Below are 20735 nucleotides of genomic sequence, written 5' to 3'. Positions count from 1 at the left end.
GAATGTTTTTTAGGACATTCCATGTTGCGGAATGTTTCTTAGGGTGTTCCATGTGGCGGAATGTTTCTTAGGACGTTCCATGTGGCGGAATGTTTTTTAGAACATTCCATGTGGCGGAATGTTTCTTAGGGCATTCCATGTGGCGGAATGTTTTGTAGGACATTCCATGTGGCGGAATGTTTCTTAGGACATTCCATGTGGCGGAATGTTTCTTAGGAAGTTCCATGTGGCAGAATGTTTATTAGGGCGTTCCATGTAGCGGAATGTTTTTAAAGACATTCCATGTGACGAAATGTATCTTAGGACGTTCCATGTGGCGGAATGTTTCTTAGGACGTTCCATGTGGCGGAATGTTTGTTAGGACGTTCCATGTGGCGGAATGTTTCTTAGGACGTTCCATGTGGTGGAATGTTTCTTAGAACGTTCCATGTGGCGGAATGTTTCTTAGGACGTTCCATGTGGCGGAATGTTTCCTAGGACGTTCCATGTGGTGGAATGTTTCTTAGAACGTTCCATGTGGCGGAATGTTTGTTAGGACGTTCCATGTGGCGGAATGTTTCTTAGGGCATTCCATGTGGCGGAATGTTTTTTAGGACATTCCATGTGGCGGAATGTTTCTTAGGACATTCCATGTGGCGGAATGTTTCTTAGGGTGTTCCATGTGGCAGAATGTTTCTTAGGACGTTCCATGTGGCGGAATGTTTTTTAGAACATTCCATGTGGCGGAATGTTTCTTAGGACCTTCCATGTGGCGGAATGTTTCTTAGGGTGTTCCATGTGGCGGAATGTTTCTTAGGGTGTTCCATGTGGCGGAATGTTTCTTAGGACGTTCCATGTGGCGGAATGTTTTTTAAGACATTCCATGTGACGGAATGTTTCTTAGGACATTCCATGTGGCGGAATGTTTCTTAGGACATTCCATGTGGCGGAATGTTTCTTAGGGCATTCCATGTGGCGGAATGTTTTTTAGGACATTCCATGTTGCGGAATGTTTCTTAGGGTGTTCCATGTGGCAGAATGTTTCTTAGGACGTTCCATGTGGCGGAATGTTTTTTAGAACATTCCATGTGGCGGAATGTTTCTTAGGGCATTCCATGTGGCGGAATGTTTTGTAGGACATTCCATGTGGTGGAATGTTTCTTAGGACATTCCATGTGGCGGAATGTTTCTTAGGAAGTTCCATGTGGCAGAATGTTTATTAGGGCGTTCCATGTAGCGGAATGTTTTTTAAGACATTCCATGTGACGAAATGTATCTTAGGACGTTCCATGTGGCGGAATGTTTCTTAGGACGTTCCATGTGGCGGAATGTTTGTTAGGACGTTCCATGTGGCGGAATGTTTCTTAGGACGTTCCATGTGGTGGAATGTTTCTTAGAACGTTCCATGTGGCGGGATGTTTCTTAGGACGTTCCATGTGGCGGAATGTTTCTTAGGACGTTCCATGTGGTGGAATGTTTCTTAGAACGTTCCATGTGGCGGAATGTTTCTTAGGACGTTCCATGTGGCGGAATGTTTCTTAGGGCATTCCATGTGGCGGAATGTTTTGTAGGACATTCCATGTGGCGGAATGTTTCTTAGGACATTCCATGTGGCGGAATGTTTCTTAGGAAGTTCCATGCGGCAGAATATTTATTAGGGTGTTCCATGTGGCGGAATGTTTTTTAAGACATTCCATGTGACGGAATGTATCTTAGGACGTTCCATGTGGCGGAATGTTTCTTAGGACGTTCCATGTGGCGGAATGTTTGTTAGGACGTTCCATGTGGCGGAATGTTTCTTAGGACGTTCCATGTGGTGGAATGTTTCTTAGAACGTTCCATGTGGCGGAATGTTTCTTAGGACGTTCCATGTGGCGGAATGTTTCTTAGGACGTTCCATGTGGTGGAATGTTTCTTAGGACGTTCCATGTGGTGGAATGTTTTTTAGGACATTCCATGTGGCGGAATGTTTCTTAGGACATTCCATGTGGCGGAATGTTTCTTAGGGCATTCCATGTGGCGGAATGTTTTTTAGGACGTTCCATGTGGCGGAATGTTTCTTAGGGTGTTCCATGTGACGGAATGTTTCTTAGGAAGTTCCATGTGGCGGAATGTTTCTTAGGACCTTCCATGAGGCGGAATGTTTCTTAGGACGTTCCATGTGGCGGAATGTTTCTTAGGGTGTTCCATGTGGCGGAATGTTTCTTAGGACGTTCCATGTGGCGGAATGTTTTTTAGGACATTCCATGTGGCGGAATGTTTCTTAGGGCATTCCATGTGGCGGAATGTTTTTTAGGACATTCCATGTGGCGGAATGTTTCTTAGGACATTCCATGTGGCGGAATGTTTCTTAGGGTGTTCCATGTGGCAAAATGTTTCTTAGGACGTTCCATGTGGCGGAATGTTTTTTAGAACATTCCATGTGGCGGAATGTTTCTTAGGACCTTCCATGTGGCGGAATGTTTCTTAGGGTGTTCCATGTGGCGGAATGTTTCTTAGGGTGTTCCATGTGGCGGAATGTTTCTTAGGACGTTCCATGTGGCGGAATGTTTTTTAAGACATTCCATGTGACGGAATGTTTATTAGGACATTCCATGTGGCGGAATGTTTCTTAGGACATTCCATGTGGCGGAATGTTTCTTAGGGCATTCCATGTGGCGGAATGTTTTTTAGGACATTCCATGTTGCGGAATGTTTCTTAGGGTGTTCCATGTGGCGGAATGTTTCTTAGGACGTTCCATGTGGCGAAATGTTTTTTAGGACGTTCCATGTGGCAGAATGTTTCTTAGGGTGTTCCATGTGGCGGAATGTTTCTTAGGACGTTCCATGTGGCGGAATGTTTTTTAGGACGTTCCATGTGGCAGAATGTTTCTTAGGACGTTCCATGTGGCGAAATGTTTTTTAGAACATTCCATGTGGCGGAATGTTTCTTAGGGCATTCCATGTGGCGGAATGTTTTGTAGGACGTTCCATGTGGCGGAATGTTTCTTAGGAAGTTCTATGTGGCAGAATGTTTATTAGGGCGTTCCAGGTGGCGGAATGTTTTTTAAGACATTCCATGTGACGGAATGTATCTTAGGACGTTCCATGTGGCGGAATGTTTCTTAGGACGTTCCATGTGGCGGAATGTTTGTTAGGACGTTCCATGTGGCGGAATGTTTCTTAGGACGTTCCATGTGGTGGAATGTTTCTTAGAACGTTCCATGTGGCGGAATGTTTCTTAGGACGTTCCATGTGGCGGATTGTTTCTTAGGACGTTCCATGTGGTGGAATGTTTCTTAGAACGTTCCATGTGGCGGAATGTTTCTTAGGACGTTCCATGTGGCGGAATGTTTCTTAGGACGTTCCATGTGGTGGAATGTTTCTTAGAACGTTCCATGTGGCGGAATGTTTCTTAGGACGTTCCATGTGGCGGAAAGTTTCTTAGGACGTTCCATGTGGCGGAATGTTTCTTAGGACGTTCCATGTGGTGGAATGTTTTTTAGGACATTCCATGTGGCGGAATGTTTCTTAGGACATTCCATGTGGCGGAATGTTTCTTAGTGCATTCCATGTGGCGGAATGTTTTTTAGGACGTTCCATGTGGCGGAATGTTTCTTAGGGTGTTCCATGTGGCGGAATGTTTCTTAGGACGTTCCATGTGGCGAAATGTTTCTTAGGACCTTCCATGAGGCGGAATGTTTCTTAGGACGTTCCATGTGGCGGAATGTTTCTTAGGGTGTTCCATGTGGCGGAATGTTTCTTAGGACATTCCATGTGGCGGAATGTTTCTTAGGGCATTCCATGTGGCGGAATGTTTTTTAGGACATTCCATGTGGCGGAATGTTTCTTAGGGTGTTCCATGTGGCGGAATGTTTCTTAGGATGTTCCATGTGGCGGAATGTTTCTTAGGACGTTCCATGTGGCGGAATGTTTTTTAAGATATTCCATGTGACGGAATGTTTCTTAGGACATTCCATGTGGCGGAATGTTTCTTAGGACATTCCATGTGGCGGAATGTTTCTTAGGGCATTCCATGTGGCGGAATGTTTTTTAGGACGTTCCATGTTGCGGAATGTTTCTTAGGGTGTTCCATGTGGCAGAATGTTTCTTAGGACGTTCCATGTGGCGGAATGTTTTTTAGAACATTCCATGTGGCGGAATGTTTCTTAGGGCATTCCATGTGGCGGAATGTTTTGTAGGACATTCCATGTGGCAGAATGTTTCTTAGGACATTCCATGTGGCGGAATGTTTCTTAGGAAGTTCCATGTGGCAGAATGTTTATTAGGGCGTTCCATGTGGCGGAATGTTTTTTAAGACATTCCATGTGACGGAATGTATCTTAGAACGTTCCATGTGGCGGAATGTTTCTTAGGACGTTCCATGTGGCGGAATGTTTGTTAGGACGTTCCATGTGGCGGAATGTTTCTTAGGACGTTCCATGTGGTGGAATGTTTCTTAGAACGTTCCATGTGACGGAATGTTTCTTAGGACGTTCCATGTGGCGGAATGTTTCTTAGGACGTTCCATGTGGCGTAATGTTTCTTAGGACGTTCCATGTGGCGTAATGTTTCTTAGGACGTTCCATGTGGCAGAATGTTTCTTAGGACGTTCAATGTGGCGGAATGTTTCTTAGGACGTTCCATGTGGCGTAATGTTTCTAAGGACGTTCCATGTGGCGGAATGTTTTATAAGACATTCTATGTGTCGGAATGTTTTTTAGGACATTCCCTGTGGCGGAATGTTTCTTAGGGTGTTCCATGTGGCGGAATGTTTCTTAGGATGTTCCATGTGGCGGAATGTTTTTTAGGACATTCCATGTGGCGGAATTTTCTTATTGTGTTCCATGTGTTGTAATGTTTCTTAGGGCATTCCATGTGGCGGAATGTTTTTTAGGACATTCCATGTGGCAGAATGTTTCTTAGGACGTTCCATGTGGCGGAATGTGTTTTAGAACATTCCATGTGGCGGAATGTTTCTTAGGACCTTCCATGTGGCGGAATGTTTCTTAGGGTGTTCCATGTGGCGGAATGTTTCTTAGGACGTTCCATGTGGCGGAATGTTTCTTAGGACGTTCCATGTGGCGGAATGTTTGTTAGGACGTTCCATGTGGCGGAATGTTTCTTAGGACGTTCCATGTGGTGGAATGTTTCTTAGAACATTCCATGTGACGGAATGTTTCTTAGGACGTTCCATGTGGCGGAATGTTTCTTAGGACGTTCCATGTGGCGGAATGTTTCTTAGGACGTTCCATGTGGCGTAATGTTTCTTAGGACGTTCCATGTGGCAGAATGTTTCTTAGGACGTTCCATGTGGCGGAATGTTTCTTAGGACGTTCCATGTGGCGTAATGTTTCTAAGGACGTTCCATGTGACGGAATGTTTTTTAGGACATTCCCTGTGGCGGAATGTTTCTTAGGGCGTTCCATGTGGCGGAATGTTTTTTAGGACATTCCATGTGGCAGAATGTTTTTTAGGACATTCCATGTGGCGGAATGTTTCTTAGGGTGTTCCATGTGGCAGAATGTTTCTTAGGACGTTCCATGTGGCGGAATGTTTTTTAGGACATTCCATGTGGCAGAATGTTTCTTATTGTGTTCCATGTGTTGTAATGTTTCTTAGGGCATTCCATGTGGCGGAATGTTTTTTAGGACATTCCATGTGGCGGAATGTTTCTTAGGACATTCCATGTGGCGGAATGTTTCTTAGGGTGTTCCATGTGGCAGAATGTTTCTTAGGACGTTCCATGTGGCGGAATGTTTTTTAGAACATTCCATGTGGCGGAATGTTTCTTAGGACCTTCCATGTGGCGGAATGTTTCTTAGGGCATTCCATGTGGCGGAATGTTTTTTAGGACATTCCATGTGGCGGAATGTTTCTTAGGACATTCCATGTGGCGGAATGTTTCTTAGGACATTCCATGTGGCGGAATGTTTCTTAGGACATTCCATGTGGCGGAATGTTTCTTAGGGCATTCCATGTGGTGGAATGTTTTTTAGGACATTCCATGTTGCAGAATGTTTCTTAGGGTGTTCCATGTGGCCGAATGTTTCTTAGGACGTTCCATGTGGCGGAATGTTTTTTAGAACATTCCATGTGGCGGAATGTTTCTTAGGGCATTCCATGTGGCGGAATGTTTTGTAGGACATTCCATGTGGCAGAATGTTTCTTAGGACATTCCATGTGGCAGAATGTTTCTTAGGAAGTTCCATGTGGCAGAATGTTTATTAGGGCGTTCCATGTGGCGGAATGTTTTTTAAGACATTCCATGTGACGGAATGTATCTTAGGACGTTCCATGTGGCGGAATGTTTCTTAGGACGTTCCATGTGGCGGAATGTTTGTTAGGACGTTCCATGTGGCGGAATGTTTGTTAGGACGTTCCATGTGGTGGAATGTTTCTTAGAACGTTCCATGTGGCGGAATGTTTCTTAGGACGTTCCACGTGGCGGAATGTTTCTTAGGACGTTCCATGTGGCGGAATGTTTGTTAGGACGTTCCATGTGGCGGAATGTTTGTTAGGACGTTCCATGTGGTGGAATGTTTCTTAGAACGTTCCATGTGGCGGAATGTTTCTTAGGACGTTCCATGTGGCGGAATGTTTCTTAGGACGTTCCATGTGGCGGAATGTTTCTTAGGACGTTCCATGTGGCGTAATGTTTCTTAGGACGTTCCATGTGGCAGAATGTTTCTTAGGACGTTCCATGTGGCGGAATGTTTCTAAGGACATTCCATGTGGCAGAATGTTTTTTAAGACATTCCATGTGACAGAATGTTTTTTAGGACATTCCATGTTGCGGAATGTTTCTTAGGACATTCCCTGTGGCGGAATGTTTCTTAGGGCATTCCATGTGGCAGAATGTTTTTTAGGACATTCCATGTGGCGGAATGTTTCTTAGGGTGTTCCATGTGGCGGAATGTTTCTTAGGACATTCCATGTGGTGTAATGTTTCTTAGGGCATTCCATGTGGCGGAATGTTTTTTAGGACATTCCATGTGGTGTAATGTTTCTTAGGGCATTCCATGTGGCGGAATGTTTTTTAGGACACTCCATGTGGCGGAATGTTTCTTAGGACATTCCATGTGGCGGAATGTTTCTTAGGGTGTTCCATGTGGCAGAATGTTTCTTAGGACGTTCCATGTGGCGGAATGTTTTTTAGAACATTCCATGTGGCGGAATGTTTCTTAGGACCTTCCATGTGGCGGAATGTTTCTTAAGGTGTTCCATGTGGCGGAATGTTTCTTAGGGTGTTCCATGTGGCGGAATGTTTCTTAGGACGTTCCATGTGGCGGAATGTTTTTTAGGGCATTCCATGTGGCGGAATGTTTTTTAGGACATTCCATGTTGCGGAATGTTTCTTAGGGTGTTCCATGTGGCAGAATGTTTCTTAGGACGTTCCATGTGGCGGAATGTTTTTTAGAACATTCCATGTGGTGGAATGTTTCTTAGGACATTCCATGTGGCGGAATGTTTCTTAGGAAGTTCCATGTGGCAGAATGTTTATTAGGGCGTTCCATGTAGCGGAATGTTTTTTAAGACATTCCATGTGACGAAATGTATCTTAGGACGTTCCATGTGGCGGAATGTTTCTTAGGACGTTCCATGTGGCGGAATGTTTGTTAGGACGTTCCATGTGGCGCAATGTTTCTTAGGACGTTCCATGTGGTGGAATGTTTCTTAGAACGTTCCATGTGGCGGGATGTTTCTTAGGACGTTCCATGTGGCGGAATGTTTCTTAGGACGTTCCATGTGGTGGAATGTTTCTTAGAACGTTCCATGTGGCGGAATGTTTCTTAGGACGTTCCATGTGGCGGAATGTTTCTTAGGGCATTCCATGTGGCGGAATGTTTTGTAGGACATTCCATGTGGCGGAATGTTTCTTAGGACATTCCATGTGGCGGAATGTTTCTTAGGAAGTTCCATGTGGCAGAATGTTTATTAGGGTGTTCCATGTGGCGGAATGTTTTTTAAGACATTCCATGTGACGGAATGTATCTTAGGACGTTCCATGTGGCGGAATGTTTCTTAGGACGTTCCATGTGGCGGAATGTTTGTTAGGACGTTCCATGTGGCGGAATGTTTCTTAGGACGTTCCATGTGGTGGAATGTTTCTTAGAACGTTCCATGTGGCGGAATGTTTCTTAGGACGTTCCATGTGGCGGAATGTTTCTTAGGACGTTCCATGTGGTGGAATGTTTCTTAGAACGTTCCATGTGGCGGAATGTTTCTTAGGACGTTCCATGTGGCGGAATGTTTCTTAGGACGTTCCATGTGGTGGAATGTTTCTTAGAACGTTCCATGTGGCGGAATGTTTCTTAGGACGTTCCATGTGGCGGAATGTTTCTTAGGACGTTCCATGTGGTGGAATGTTTTTTAGGACATTCCATGTGGCGGAATGTTTCTTAGGACATTCCATGTGGCGGAATGTTTCTTAGGGCATTCCATGTGGCGGAATGTTTTTTAGGACGTTCCATGTGGCGGAATGTTTCTTAGGGTGTTCCATGTGACGGAATGTTTCTTAGGAAGTTCCATGTGGCGGAATGTTTCTTAGGACCTTCCATGAGGCGGAATGTTTCTTAGGACGTTCCATGTGGCGGAATGTTTCTTAGGGTGTTCCATGTGGCGGAATGTTTCTTAGGACGTTCCATGTGGCGGAATGTTTTTTAGGACATTCCATGTGGCGGAATGTTTCTTAGGGCATTCCATGTGGCGGAATGTTTTTTAGGACATTCCATGTGGCGGAATGTTTCTTAGGACATTCCATGTGGCGGAATGTTTCTTAGGGTGTTCCATGTGGCAAAATGTTTCTTAGGACGTTCCATGTGGCGGAATGTTTTTTAGAACATTCCATGTGGCGGAATGTTTCTTAGGACCTTCCATGTGGCGGAATGTTTCTTAGGGTGTTCCATGTGGCGGAATGTTTCTTAGGGTGTTCCATGTGGCGGAATGTTTCTTAGGACGTTCCATGTGGCGGAATGTTTTTTAAGACATTCCATGTGGCGGAATGTTTCTTAGGACGTTCCATGTGGCAGAATGTTTCTTAGGACGTTCCATGTGGCGGAATGTTTCTTAGGACATTCCATGTGGCGGAATGTTTCTTAGGGCATTCCATGTGGCGGAATGTTTTTTAGGACATTCCATGTTGCGGAATGTTTCTTAGGGTGTTCCATGTGGCGGAATGTTTCTTAGGACGTTCCATGTGGCGGAATGTTTTTTAGGACGTTCCATGTGGCAGAATGTTTCTTAGGGTGTTCCATGTGGCGGAATGTTTCTTAGGACGTTCCATGTGGCGGAATGTTTTTTAGGACGTTCCATGTGGCAGAATGTTTCTTAGGACGTTCCATGTGGCGGAATGTTTTTTAGAACATTCCATGTGGCGGAATGTTTCTTAGGGCATTCCATGTGGCGGAATGTTTTGTAGGACGTTCCATGTGGCGGAATGTTTCTTAGGACATTCCATGTGGCGGAATGTTTCTTAGGAAGTTCTATGTGGCAGAATGTTTATTAGGGCGTTCCAGGTGGCGGAATGTTTTTTAAGACATTCCATGTGACGGAATGTATCTTAGGACGTTCCATGTGGCGGAATGTTTGTTAGGACGTTCCATGTGGCGGAATGTTTCTTAGGACGTTCCATGTGGTGGAATGTTTCTTAGAACGTTCCATGTGGCGGAATGTTTCTTAGGACGTTCCATGTGGCGGAATGTTTCTTATGACGTTCCATGTGGTGGAATGTTTCTTAAAACGTTCCATGTGGCGGAATGTTTCTTAGGACGTTCCATGTGGCGGAATGTTTCTTAGGACGTTCCATGTGGTGGAATGTTTCTTAGAACGTTCCATGTGGCGGAATGTTTCTTAGGACGTTCCATGTGGCGGAATGTTTCTTAGGACGTTCCATGTGGTGGAATGTTTTTTAGGACATTCCATGTGGCGGAATGTTTCTTAGGACATTCCATGTGGCGGAATGTTTCTTAGGGTGTTCCATGTGGCGGAATGTTTCTTAGGGTGTTCCATGTGGCGGAATGTTTCTTAGGACGTTCCATGTGGCGGAATGTTTTTTAAGACATTCCATGTGACGGAATGTTTCTTAGGACATTCCATGTGGCGGAATGTTTCTTAGGGCATTCCATGTGGCGGAATGTTTCTTAGGGTGTTCCATGTGGCGGAATGTTTCTTAGGACATTCCATGTGGTGTAATGTTTCTTAGGGCATTCCATGTGGCGGAATGTTTTTTAGGACATTCCATGTGGCGGAATGTTTCTTAGGACATTCCATGTGGCGGAATGTTTCTTAGGGTGTTCCATGTGGCAGAATGTTTCTTAGGACGTTCCATGTGGCGGAATGTTTTTTAGAACATTCCATGTGGCGGAATGTTTCTTAGGACCTTCCATGTGGCGGAATGTTTCTTAGGGTGTTCCATGTGGCGGAATGTTTCTTAGGGTGTTCCATGTGGCGGAATGTTTCTTAGGACGTTCCATGTGGCGGAATGTTTTTTAAGACATTCCATGTGACGGAATGTTTCTTAGGACATTCCATGTGGCGGAATATTTCTTAGGGTGTTCCATGTGGCAGAATGTTTCTTAGGACGTTCCATGTGGCGGAATGTTTTTTAGAACATTCCATGTGGCGGAATGTTTCTTAGGGCATTCCATGTGGCGGAATGTTTCTTAGGAAGTTCCATGTGGCGGAATGTTTCTTAGGAAGTTCCATGTGGCAGAATGTTTATTAGGGCGTTCTATGTGGCGGAATGTTTTTTAAGACATTCCATGTGACGGAATGTATCTTAGGACGTTCCATGTGGCGGAATGTTTCTTAGGACGTTCCATGTGGCGGAATGTTTGTTAGGACGTTCCATGTGGCGGAATGTTTCTTAGGACGTTCCATGTGGTGGAATGTTTCTTAGAACGTTCCATGTGACGGAATGTTTCTTAGGACGTTCCATGTGGCGGAATGTTTCTTAGGACGTTCCATGTGGCGTAATGTTTCTTAGGACGTTCCATGTGGCGTAATGTTTCTTAGGACGTTCCATGTGGCGGAATGTTTTTTAAGACATTCCATGTGACGGAATGTTTTTTAGGACATTCCCTGTGGCGGAATGTTTCTTAGGGCATTCCATGTGGCAGAATGCTTTTTAGGACATTCCATGTGGCGGAATGTTTCTTAGGGTGTTCCATGTGGCGGAATGTTTCTTAGGACGTTCCATGTGGCGGAATGTTTTTTAGGACATTCCATGTGGCGGAATGTTTCTTATTGTGTTCCATGTGTTGTAATGTTTCTTAGGACATTCCATGTGGCGGAATGTTTCTTAGGGTGTTCCATGTGGCAGAATGTTTCTTAGGACGTTCCATGTGGCGGAATGTTTTTTAGAACATTCCATGTGGCGGAATGTTTCTTAGGACCTTCCATGTGGCGGAATGTTTCTTAGGGTGTTCCATGTGGCGGAATGTTTCTTAGGACGTTCCATGTGGCGGAATGTTTTTTAAGACATTCCATGTGACGGAATGTATCTTAGGACGTTCCATGTGGCGGAATGTTTCTTAGGACATTCCATGTGGCGGAATGTTTGTTAGGACGTTCCATGTGGCGGAATGTTTCTTAGGACGTTCCATGTGGTGGAATGTTTCTTAGAACGTTCCATGTGACGGAATGTTTCTTAGGACGTTCCATGTGGCGTAATGTTTCTTAGGACGTTCCATGTGGCAGAATGTTTCTTAGGACGTTCCATGTGGCGGAATGTTTCTTAGGACGTTCCATGTGGCGTAATTTTTCTAAGGACGTTCCATGTGGCGGAATGTTTCTTAGGACATTCCATGTGACGGAATGTTTTTTAGGACATTCCCTGTGGCGGAATGTTTCTTAGGACATTCCACGTGGCGGAATGTTTCTTAGGACATTCCATGTGGCGGAATGTTTCTTATTGTGTTCCATGTGTTGTAATGTTTCTTAGGACATTCCATGTGGCGGAATGTTTCTTAGGGTGTTCCATGTGGCAGAATGTTTCTTAGGACGTTCCATGTGGCGGAATGTTTTTTAGAACATTCCATGTGGCGGAATGTTTCTTAGGACCTTCCATGTGGCGGAATGTTTCTTAGGGTGTTCCATGTGGCGGAATGTTTCTTAGGACGTTCCATGTGGCGGAATGTTTTTTAAGACATTCCATGTGACGGAATGTATCTTAGGACGTTCCATGTGGCGGAATGTTTCTTAGGACATTCCATGTGGCGGAATGTTTGTTAGGACGTTCCATGTGGCGGAATGTTTCTTAGGACGTTCCATGTGGTGGAATGTTTCTTAGAACGTTCCATGTGACGGAATGTTTCTTAGGACGTTCCATGTGGCGTAATGTTTCTTAGGACGTTCCATGTGGCAGAATGTTTCTTAGGACGTTCCATGTGGCGGAATGTTTCTTAGGACGTTCCATGTGGCGTAATTTTTCTAAGGACGTTCCATGTGGCGGAATGTTTCTTAGGACATTCCATGTGACGGAATGTTTTTTAGGACATTCCCTGTGGCGGAATGTTTCTTAGGACATTCCACGTGGCGGAATGTTTCTTAGGACATTCCATGTGGCGGAATGTTTCTTAGGACATTCCATGTGGCGGAATGTTTCTTAGGACATTCCATGTGGCGGAATGTTTCTTAGGACGTTCCATGTGGCGGAATGTTTTTTAAGACATTCCATTTGACGGAATGTTTTTTAGGATATTCCCTGTGGCGGAATGTTTCTTAGGACATTCCATGTGGCGGAATGTTTCTTAGGACATTCCATGTGACGGAATGTTTCTTAGGACATTCCATGTGGCGGAATGTTTCTTAGGACGTTCCATGTGGCGGAATGTTTTTTAAGACATTCCATGTGACGGAATGTTTCTTAGGACCTTCCATGTGGCGGAATGTTTCTTAGGGTGTTCCATGTGGCGGAATGTTTCTTAGGACGTTCCATGTGGCGGAAAGTTTTTTAAGACATTCCATGTGACGGAATGTTTCTTAGGACATTCCATGTGGCGGAATGTTTCTTAGGACATTCCATGTGGCGGAATGTTTCTTAGGGCATTCCATGTGGCGGAATGTTTTTTAGGACATTCCATGTTGCGGAATGTTTCTTAGGGTGTTCCATGTGGCAGAATGTTTCTTAGGACGTTCCATGTGGCGGAATGTTTTTTAGAACATTCCATGTGGCAGAATGTTTCTTAGGACATTCCATGTGGCAGAATGTTTCTTAGGAAGTTCCATGTGGCAGAATGTTTATTAGGGCGTTCCATGTGGCGGAATGTTTTTTAAGACATTCCATGTGACGGAATGTATCTTAGGACGTTCCATGTGGCGGAATCTTTCTTAGGACGTTCCATGTGGCGGAATGTTTGTTAGGACGTTCCATGTGGCGGAATGTTTGTTAGGACGTTCCATGTGGTGGAATGTTTCTTAGAACGTTCCATGTGGCGGAATGTTTCTTAGGACGTTCCATGTGGCGGAATGTTTCTTAGGACGTTCCATGTGGCGGAATGTTTCTTAGGACGTTCCATGTGGCGTAATGTTTCTTAGGACGTTCCATGTGGCAGAATGTTTCTTAGGACGTTCCATGTGGCGGAATGTTTTTTAGGACATTCCATGTGGCGGAATGTTTCTTAGGACATTCCATGTGGCGGAATGTTTCTTAGGGTGTTCCATGTGGCGGAATGTTTCTTAGGACGTTCCATGTGGCGGAATGTTTTTTAGGACATTCCATGTGGCGGAAAGTTTCTTATTGTGTTCCATGTGGCGGAATGTTTCTTAGGATGTTCCATGTGGCGGAATGTTTTTTAAGACATTCCATGTGACGGAATGTTTCTTAGGACATTCCATGTGGCGGAATGTTTCTTAGGACATTCCATGTGGCGGAATGTTTCTTAGGGCATTCCATGTGGCGGTATGTTTTTTAGGACATTCCATGTGGCGGAATGTTTCTTAGGGTGTTCCATGTGGCAGAATGTTTCTTAGGACGTTCCATGTGGCGGAATGTTTTTTAGGACATTCCATGTGGCGGAATGTTTCTTAGGACATTCCATGTGGCGGAATGTTTCTTAGGGTGTTCCATGTGGCGGAATGTTTTTTAGGACATTCCATGTGGCGGAATGTTTCTTAGGGTGTTCCATGTGGCGGAATGTTTCTTAGGATGTTCCATGTGGCGGAATGTTTCTTAGGACCTTCCATGTGGCGGAATGTTTCTTAGGAAGTTCCATGTGGCAGAATGTTTATTAGGGCGTTCCATGTGGCGGAATGTTTTTTAAGACATTCCATGTGACGGAATGTTTCTTAGGACGTTCCATGTGGCGGAATGTTTCTTAGGACGTTCCATGTGGCGGAATGTTTCTAAGGACGTTCCATGTGGCGGAATGTTTCTAAGGACGTTCCATGTGGCCGAATGTTTCTTAGGGTGTTCCATGTGGCGGAATGTTTCTTAGGACGTTCCATGTGGCGGAATGTTTCTTAGGACATTCCATGTGGCGGAATGTTTCTTAGGGCATTCCATGTGGCGGAATGTTTTTTAGGACATTCCATGTGGCAGAATGTTTCTTAGGGTGTTCCATGTGGCGGAATGTTTCTTAGGACATTCCATGTGGTGTAATGTTTCTTAGGGCATTCCATGTGGCGGAATGTTTTTTAGGACATTCCATGTGGCGGAATGTTTCTTAGGACATTCCATGTGGCGGAATGTTTCTTAGGGTGTTCCATGTGGCAGAATGTTTCTTAGGACGTTCCATGTGGCGGAATGTTTTTTAGAACATTCCATGTGGCGGAATGTTTCTTAGGACCTTCCATGTGGCGGAATGTTTCTTAGGACCTTCCATGTGGCGGAATGTTTCTTAGGACCTTCCATGTGGCGGAATGTTTCTTAGGATGTTCCATGTGGCGGAATGTTTCTTAGGACGTTCCATGTGGCGGAATGTTTTTTTAGACATTCCATGTGACAGAATGTTTCTTAGGACATTCCATGTGGCGGAATGTTTCTTAGGACATTCCATGTGGCGGAATGTTTCTTAGGGCATTCTATGTTGCGGAATGTTTCTTAGGGTGTTCCATGTGGCAGAATGTTTCTTAGGACGTTCCATGTGGCGGAATGTTTTTTAGAACATTCCATGTGGCGGAATGTTTCTTAGGGCATTCCATGTGGCGGAATGTTTTGTAGGACATTCCATGTGGCGGAATGTTTCTTAGGGTGTTCCATGTGGCGCAATGTTTCTTAGGACCTTCCATGTGGCGGAATGTTTCTTAGGAAGTTCCATGTGGTGGAATGTTTCTTAGGACATTCCATGATGCAGAATATTTCTTAGAACGTTCCATGTGGCGGAATGTTTCTTAGGACGTTCCATGTGACGAAATGTTTCTTAGGGAGTTCCATGTGGCGGAATGTTTCTTAGGACGTTCCATGTGGCGGGATGTTTCTTAGGACGTTCCATGTGGCGGAATGTTTCTAAAGACGTTCCATGTGGCGGAATGTTTCTTAGGACGTTCCATGTGGCGGAATGTTTCTTAGAACGTTCCATTTGGCGGAATGTTTCTTAGGACGTTCCATGTGGCGGAATGTTTCTTAGGACGTTCCATGTGGCGGAATGTTTCTTAGAACGTTCCATGTGGCGGAATGTTTCTTAGGACATTCCATGATGCAGAATATTTCTTAGAACGTTCCATGTGACGAAATGTTTCTTAGGGAGTTCCATGTGGCGGAATGTTTCTTAGGACGTTCCATGTGGTGGGATGTTTCTTAGGACGTTCCATGTGGCGGAATGTTTCTAAAGACGTTCCATGTGGCAGAATGTTTTTAGGACATTCCATGTGGCGGAATATTTCTTAGGACATTTCAGGTGGTGGAATGTTTCTTAGGATGTTCCATCTGGTGGAATGTTTCTTAGGACGTTCCATGTGGCAAAATTTTTCTTAGGACGTTCCATGTGGTGGAATGTTTTTTAGGACGTTCCATGTGGTGGAATGTTTTTTTAGGACGTTCCATGTGGCAGAATGTTTTTTAGGACGTTCAATGTGGCGGAATGTTTCTTAGGGCATTCCATGTGGCAGAATGTTTCTTAAAACGTTCTATGTGGCGGAATGTTTCTTAGGACGTTTCATGTGGCGGAATGTTTCTTAGGACGTTCCATGTGGCGGAATGTTTTTTAGGACGTTCCATGTGGCGGAATGTTTTTTAGGACGTTCCATACGGCGGAATGTTTCTTAGGACTTTCCATGTGGTGGAATGTTTCTTAGGCCATTTCATGTGGCGGAATGTTTCTTAGGGCGTTCCATATGGCGGAATGTTTCTTAGGAGTTCCATGTGGCGGAATGTTTCTTAGGATGTTCCATACGGTGGAATGTTTCTTAGGATGCTCCATGTGGCGGAATGTTTCTTAGACCAGACATGTCAATCTCTGGCCCGCAGAGCCATTTTTTTGGAGAGTATTACAAAGCTGGGCCGCCATTGTTTTCTATCGGCCTGTGCATGATGCAAAACAAAAATCTATCGTAATGACCACCAGTGCCCGACTCCTCCTGTGTAATCCAGGCTGTAATCCTCTGGCCCCTCCTCCTGTGTAAGTTGTGCTGCCGCGCGTTCTATGTGTGGGGCAGGAAAGGCGCTGTACTGAGGTGACAGGCGCTCTGCATTTGGGACAGGAGAGAAGTTCCCTTCCCTGCTGGGCACATAGAATGCCCAGCAGCACCACAGCACTACTTACACCAGAGGAGGTGCCGCAGGATTACAGGCTGGATAGGCAACAGGAGTTGCCAATTACACAGGAGGACCGGGGTAGTGATTATGGTAGGGGGTGGGGGGCTGCAGTGGAGAGCACAGGAGGAAGTATGAGCTCTCCAAACCACTGGACCCCCATAGAAAGGCAAGAGTGCATGTACAGGGCACACACAGGCCTACCACCCGCAGCACGTACATACATTATGTCATATGAGACACTGTTGGGGGGGGGGGGGGGCTAGCTACTGTATGGGACACTATTATGGGGGCTGGCTACTGTATGGGACAGTATCAGGGGCAGTGTTGGACTGGGATACCTTGGGCCCACCAGGGAATTTTATTCTACTGGCCCACTCTACATATACTAGATATAAGCAGCAATAAACCTTCACATTACTATAGCGACTTTGCACGGAGCTGTGTATGTGAACAGCGATGCTAGCTCACTGCTAGTAACTTGTCAGTCACTCTATGTGTAGAGCATAGCGTGCCACTTAAGTTTCTTGATATAATATATAATAAGATGATTATATAAGAAGATGAAACCCCAGGTTGCTATATAGAGGCAATGAATGACCAGGTGACAGGCGTGTGCCGCAGTCCTGGGGAATATATGTCATCCTAGAGCTGCTAAACAGGGAGGCCCAGCTCCTGATCAGGGGCCCACCAAGGGGTAGGGCCCACCGGGGGATTCCCCTGCTCCCCTGTGGGCCAGTCCAAGCCTGATCAGGGGGGCTGGCTACTGTATGGGACACGATTGTCGAGGGCTGACTACTGTATGGGACACTACTGTGGGGGGCTGGCTACTGTATGGGACACTATTGTGGGGGTCTGACTACTGTATGGAACACTACTGTGGGGGTCTGACTACTGTATGGGACACTATTGTGGGGGTCTGACTACTGTATGGGACACTACTGTGGGGGGCTGGCTACTGTATGGGACACTACTGTGGGGGGCTGGCTACTGTATGGGACACTATTGTGGGGGTCTGACTACTGTATGGAACACTACTGTGGGGGTCTGACTACTGTATGGGACACTATTGTGGGGGTCTGACTACTGTATGGGACACTATTGTGGGGGTCTGACTACTGTATGGAACACTACTGTGGGAGTCTGACTACTGTATGGGACACTATTGTGGGGGCCTGACTACTGTATGGGACACTATTGTGGGGGTCTGACTACTGTATGGGACACTACTGTGGGGGGCTGGCTACTGTATGGAACACTATTGTGGGGGTCTGACTACTGTATGGGACACTACTGTGGGGGTCTGACTACTGTATGGGACACTACTGTGGGGGTCTGACTACTGTATGGGACACTACTGTGGGGGTCTGACTACTGTATGGGACACTACTGTGGGGGGCTGGCTACTGTATGGAACACTATTGTGGGGGTCTGACTACTGTATGGGACACTACTGTGGGGGTCTGACTACTGTATGGGACACTACTGTGGGGGTCTGACTACTGTATGGGACACTACTGTGGGGGTCTGACTACTGTATGGGACACTAATGTGGGGGTCTGACTACTGTATGGGACACTATTACCATGTGAGGCACTTTTGTGGGAGTTTTCCATCTCATTTTGGTAGTGCAAAGCTCTGAGTGACGCACACCACTCTCACAGTGTCAGGAACACCGCTATGAAAGGGCCAGAAATGCTGCTCGCACGCTTCAATAGATATCAAGGTTGGCCCAAGTTTTTAATTTTAACCCATTGTGTATTTGAGTTTGACACCCCCAATCTACAGGACATACTTATGAGGGGAACAGGTCTGCTCATTCCTGGAAGCTGCATTCTCCAGACACTAAAGTAACAGCTTCCACTGAGGTCTGTATGAGACAAGCGGCCACCAAGAAGTGAGACACACACTTCAGCATATGTGTGGCATATCCCGGGGATTCCCCTTCCTACCTTACATGTTCCCCGTATCCTGGGAATGCCCCTTCCTACCTTGCATGTTCAGCATATCCTGGGGATACCCCGTCCTACCTATGTTCAGCCTATCCTGGGCATCCCCCTTCCTACCTTGCATGTTCAGCATATCCTGGGGATGCCCCTTCCTACCTGATATGTTCAGCATATCCTGGGGATGCTCCTTCCTACCTGATATGTTCAGCATATCCTGGGGATGCCCCTTCCTACCTGATATGTTCAGCATATCCTGGGGATACCCCTTCCTACCTTACATGTTAAGCATATCCTGGGCATCCCCCTTCCTACCTGATATGTTCAGCATATCCTGGGGATACCCCTTCCTACCTGATATGTTCAGCATATCCTGGGGATGCCCCTTCCTACCTGATATGTTCAGCATATCCTGGGGATGCCCCTTCCTACCTGATATGTTCAGCATATCCTGGGGATGCCCCTTCCTACCTGATATGTTCAGCATATCCTGGGGATGCCCCTTCCTACCTGATATGTTCAGCATATCCTGGGGATACCCCTTCCTACCTGATATGTTCAGCATATCCTGGGGATACCCCTTCCTACCTTACATGTTAAGCATATCAAGGGGATACCCCTTCCTACCTGATATGTTCAGCATATCCTGGGGATACCCCTTCCTACCAGATATGTTCAGCATATCCTGGGGATACCCCTTCCTACCTGATATGTTCAGCATATCCTAGGGATTCCCCTTCCTACCTGATATGTTCAGCATATCCTGGGGATACCCCTTCCTACCTAATATGTTCAGCATATCCTGGGGATACCCCTTCCTACCTGATATGTTCAGCATATCCTGGGGATACCCCTTCCTACTTTACATGTTCAGCATATCCTGGGGATACCCCTTCCTATCTGATATGTTCAGCATATCCTGGGGATACCCCTTCCTACCTTACATGTTTAGCATATCCTGGGGATGCCCCGTCCTACTTATGTTCAGCCTATCCTGGGGATACCCCTTTAAAACTTTAGGAAAACGTTAATCTAGAAATAAGTATATAAGTGGTGACTGCCGACCACCAAAGAGGATGTGCATGCGACGATGTGACAAAATACGGCACTTTTCTAGCTATAAAAGCACTTTCGAGACTTCTCAGATTAACTGCGGTTCTGATTTCGAGAAGGGAAGGAGAAGTGTCACTGTACACAGTGTGGAAGTGAGAATACAGTGAGGTCACTTAGTTTAGACCTAAACAACCTAAAATGAGTAATACTAATGCTCTGCCAGCTAGAAAAGTGCTGATGTGACAACCACATAGGTTGTGATGTGTCTGGCAGCAGCGCATGGACAATAATACTAAAAGATAGGACTAGAGAGCGTGTAGCAGGGCCCATTGGACGCAACACAAATATGGTGTTTGTAGTATGGATTGCCAACTGCAGGTCCAAGTCAGAGCTGAGATGGTCTCAATCATGGGATATCGGGGCATACAGCAGTGGGCTTCTCTACTGGCAATAGCACCTGGTTGATGATGCTAGAAGGGCCCCACCATGGAACTTATCTCTCTGTATCTTTGTGTTTCTTACTCTCGCACCTATGCAGGTTACACACCTTCAGCCACGTAATAAGCAGCAAATCCGATATGTCTCTCCTGGTTGGAGAAGTCAGACCTGAATGATAGTTTCATCTGGGTGGTCAGATAGAATTTCTCTTTCGGGAATCCACTTGACCCAAAGGAATGGCGGCCGCAAAGAACCTGCTGGACCTCATTTCCAATGATAACCTGTAGTGTAGAGATGGAGGTCACCCGTCAAAGATCGTATTTCCACCAAGGAGAAGAACAAAAAATTATATTAAAAAAAATTCACAAAACAAACATTGTCCCCAAACACATTGTAAAGTGAATATTTTATAACCTGGTGGATCTGGCAATATCCACCTGGCCAATGATCCGGTGATGATGGGGCCATGTATAGGTTAGATACGGTGTTATAATATCCTTAAAGGCGTTCTCTGAAATTAAAGGAGAACTCTCTTCTTTCCATAATTGAATATTATTGAGCCCCTAGAGGGCAGCAGTGAGGCTGGGCTTTAATTGTCAGAAGGGACAAACACAACCAGACAGTGGGCCCTGAACTGAACCCACCCA

General features: G+C 45.6%; 1 protein-coding gene across 1 annotated transcript in view; it reads right to left on the bottom strand.

Moving 5' to 3' along the window:
- Window positions 1-20735, bottom strand: part of C1S (complement C1s) — a 78710-nt gene that overhangs the window by 55255 nt on the left and 2720 nt on the right. Inside the window, exon 3 of the mRNA XM_069979874.1 lies at window positions 20198-20369. Within this exon, the coding sequence (XP_069835975.1) occupies window positions 20198-20369 (172 nt within the window). The remainder of the gene's footprint in view (window positions 1-20197; window positions 20370-20735) is intronic.

Source organism: Dendropsophus ebraccatus, chromosome 8, assembly GCF_027789765.1.
Source record: "Dendropsophus ebraccatus isolate aDenEbr1 chromosome 8, aDenEbr1.pat, whole genome shotgun sequence".
Taxonomy (NCBI): Eukaryota; Metazoa; Chordata; class Amphibia; order Anura; family Hylidae; genus Dendropsophus; species Dendropsophus ebraccatus.
The sequence above is the reverse complement of the archived record's forward strand: the minus strand, read 5'-3'. Positions and strand labels throughout refer to the sequence as shown.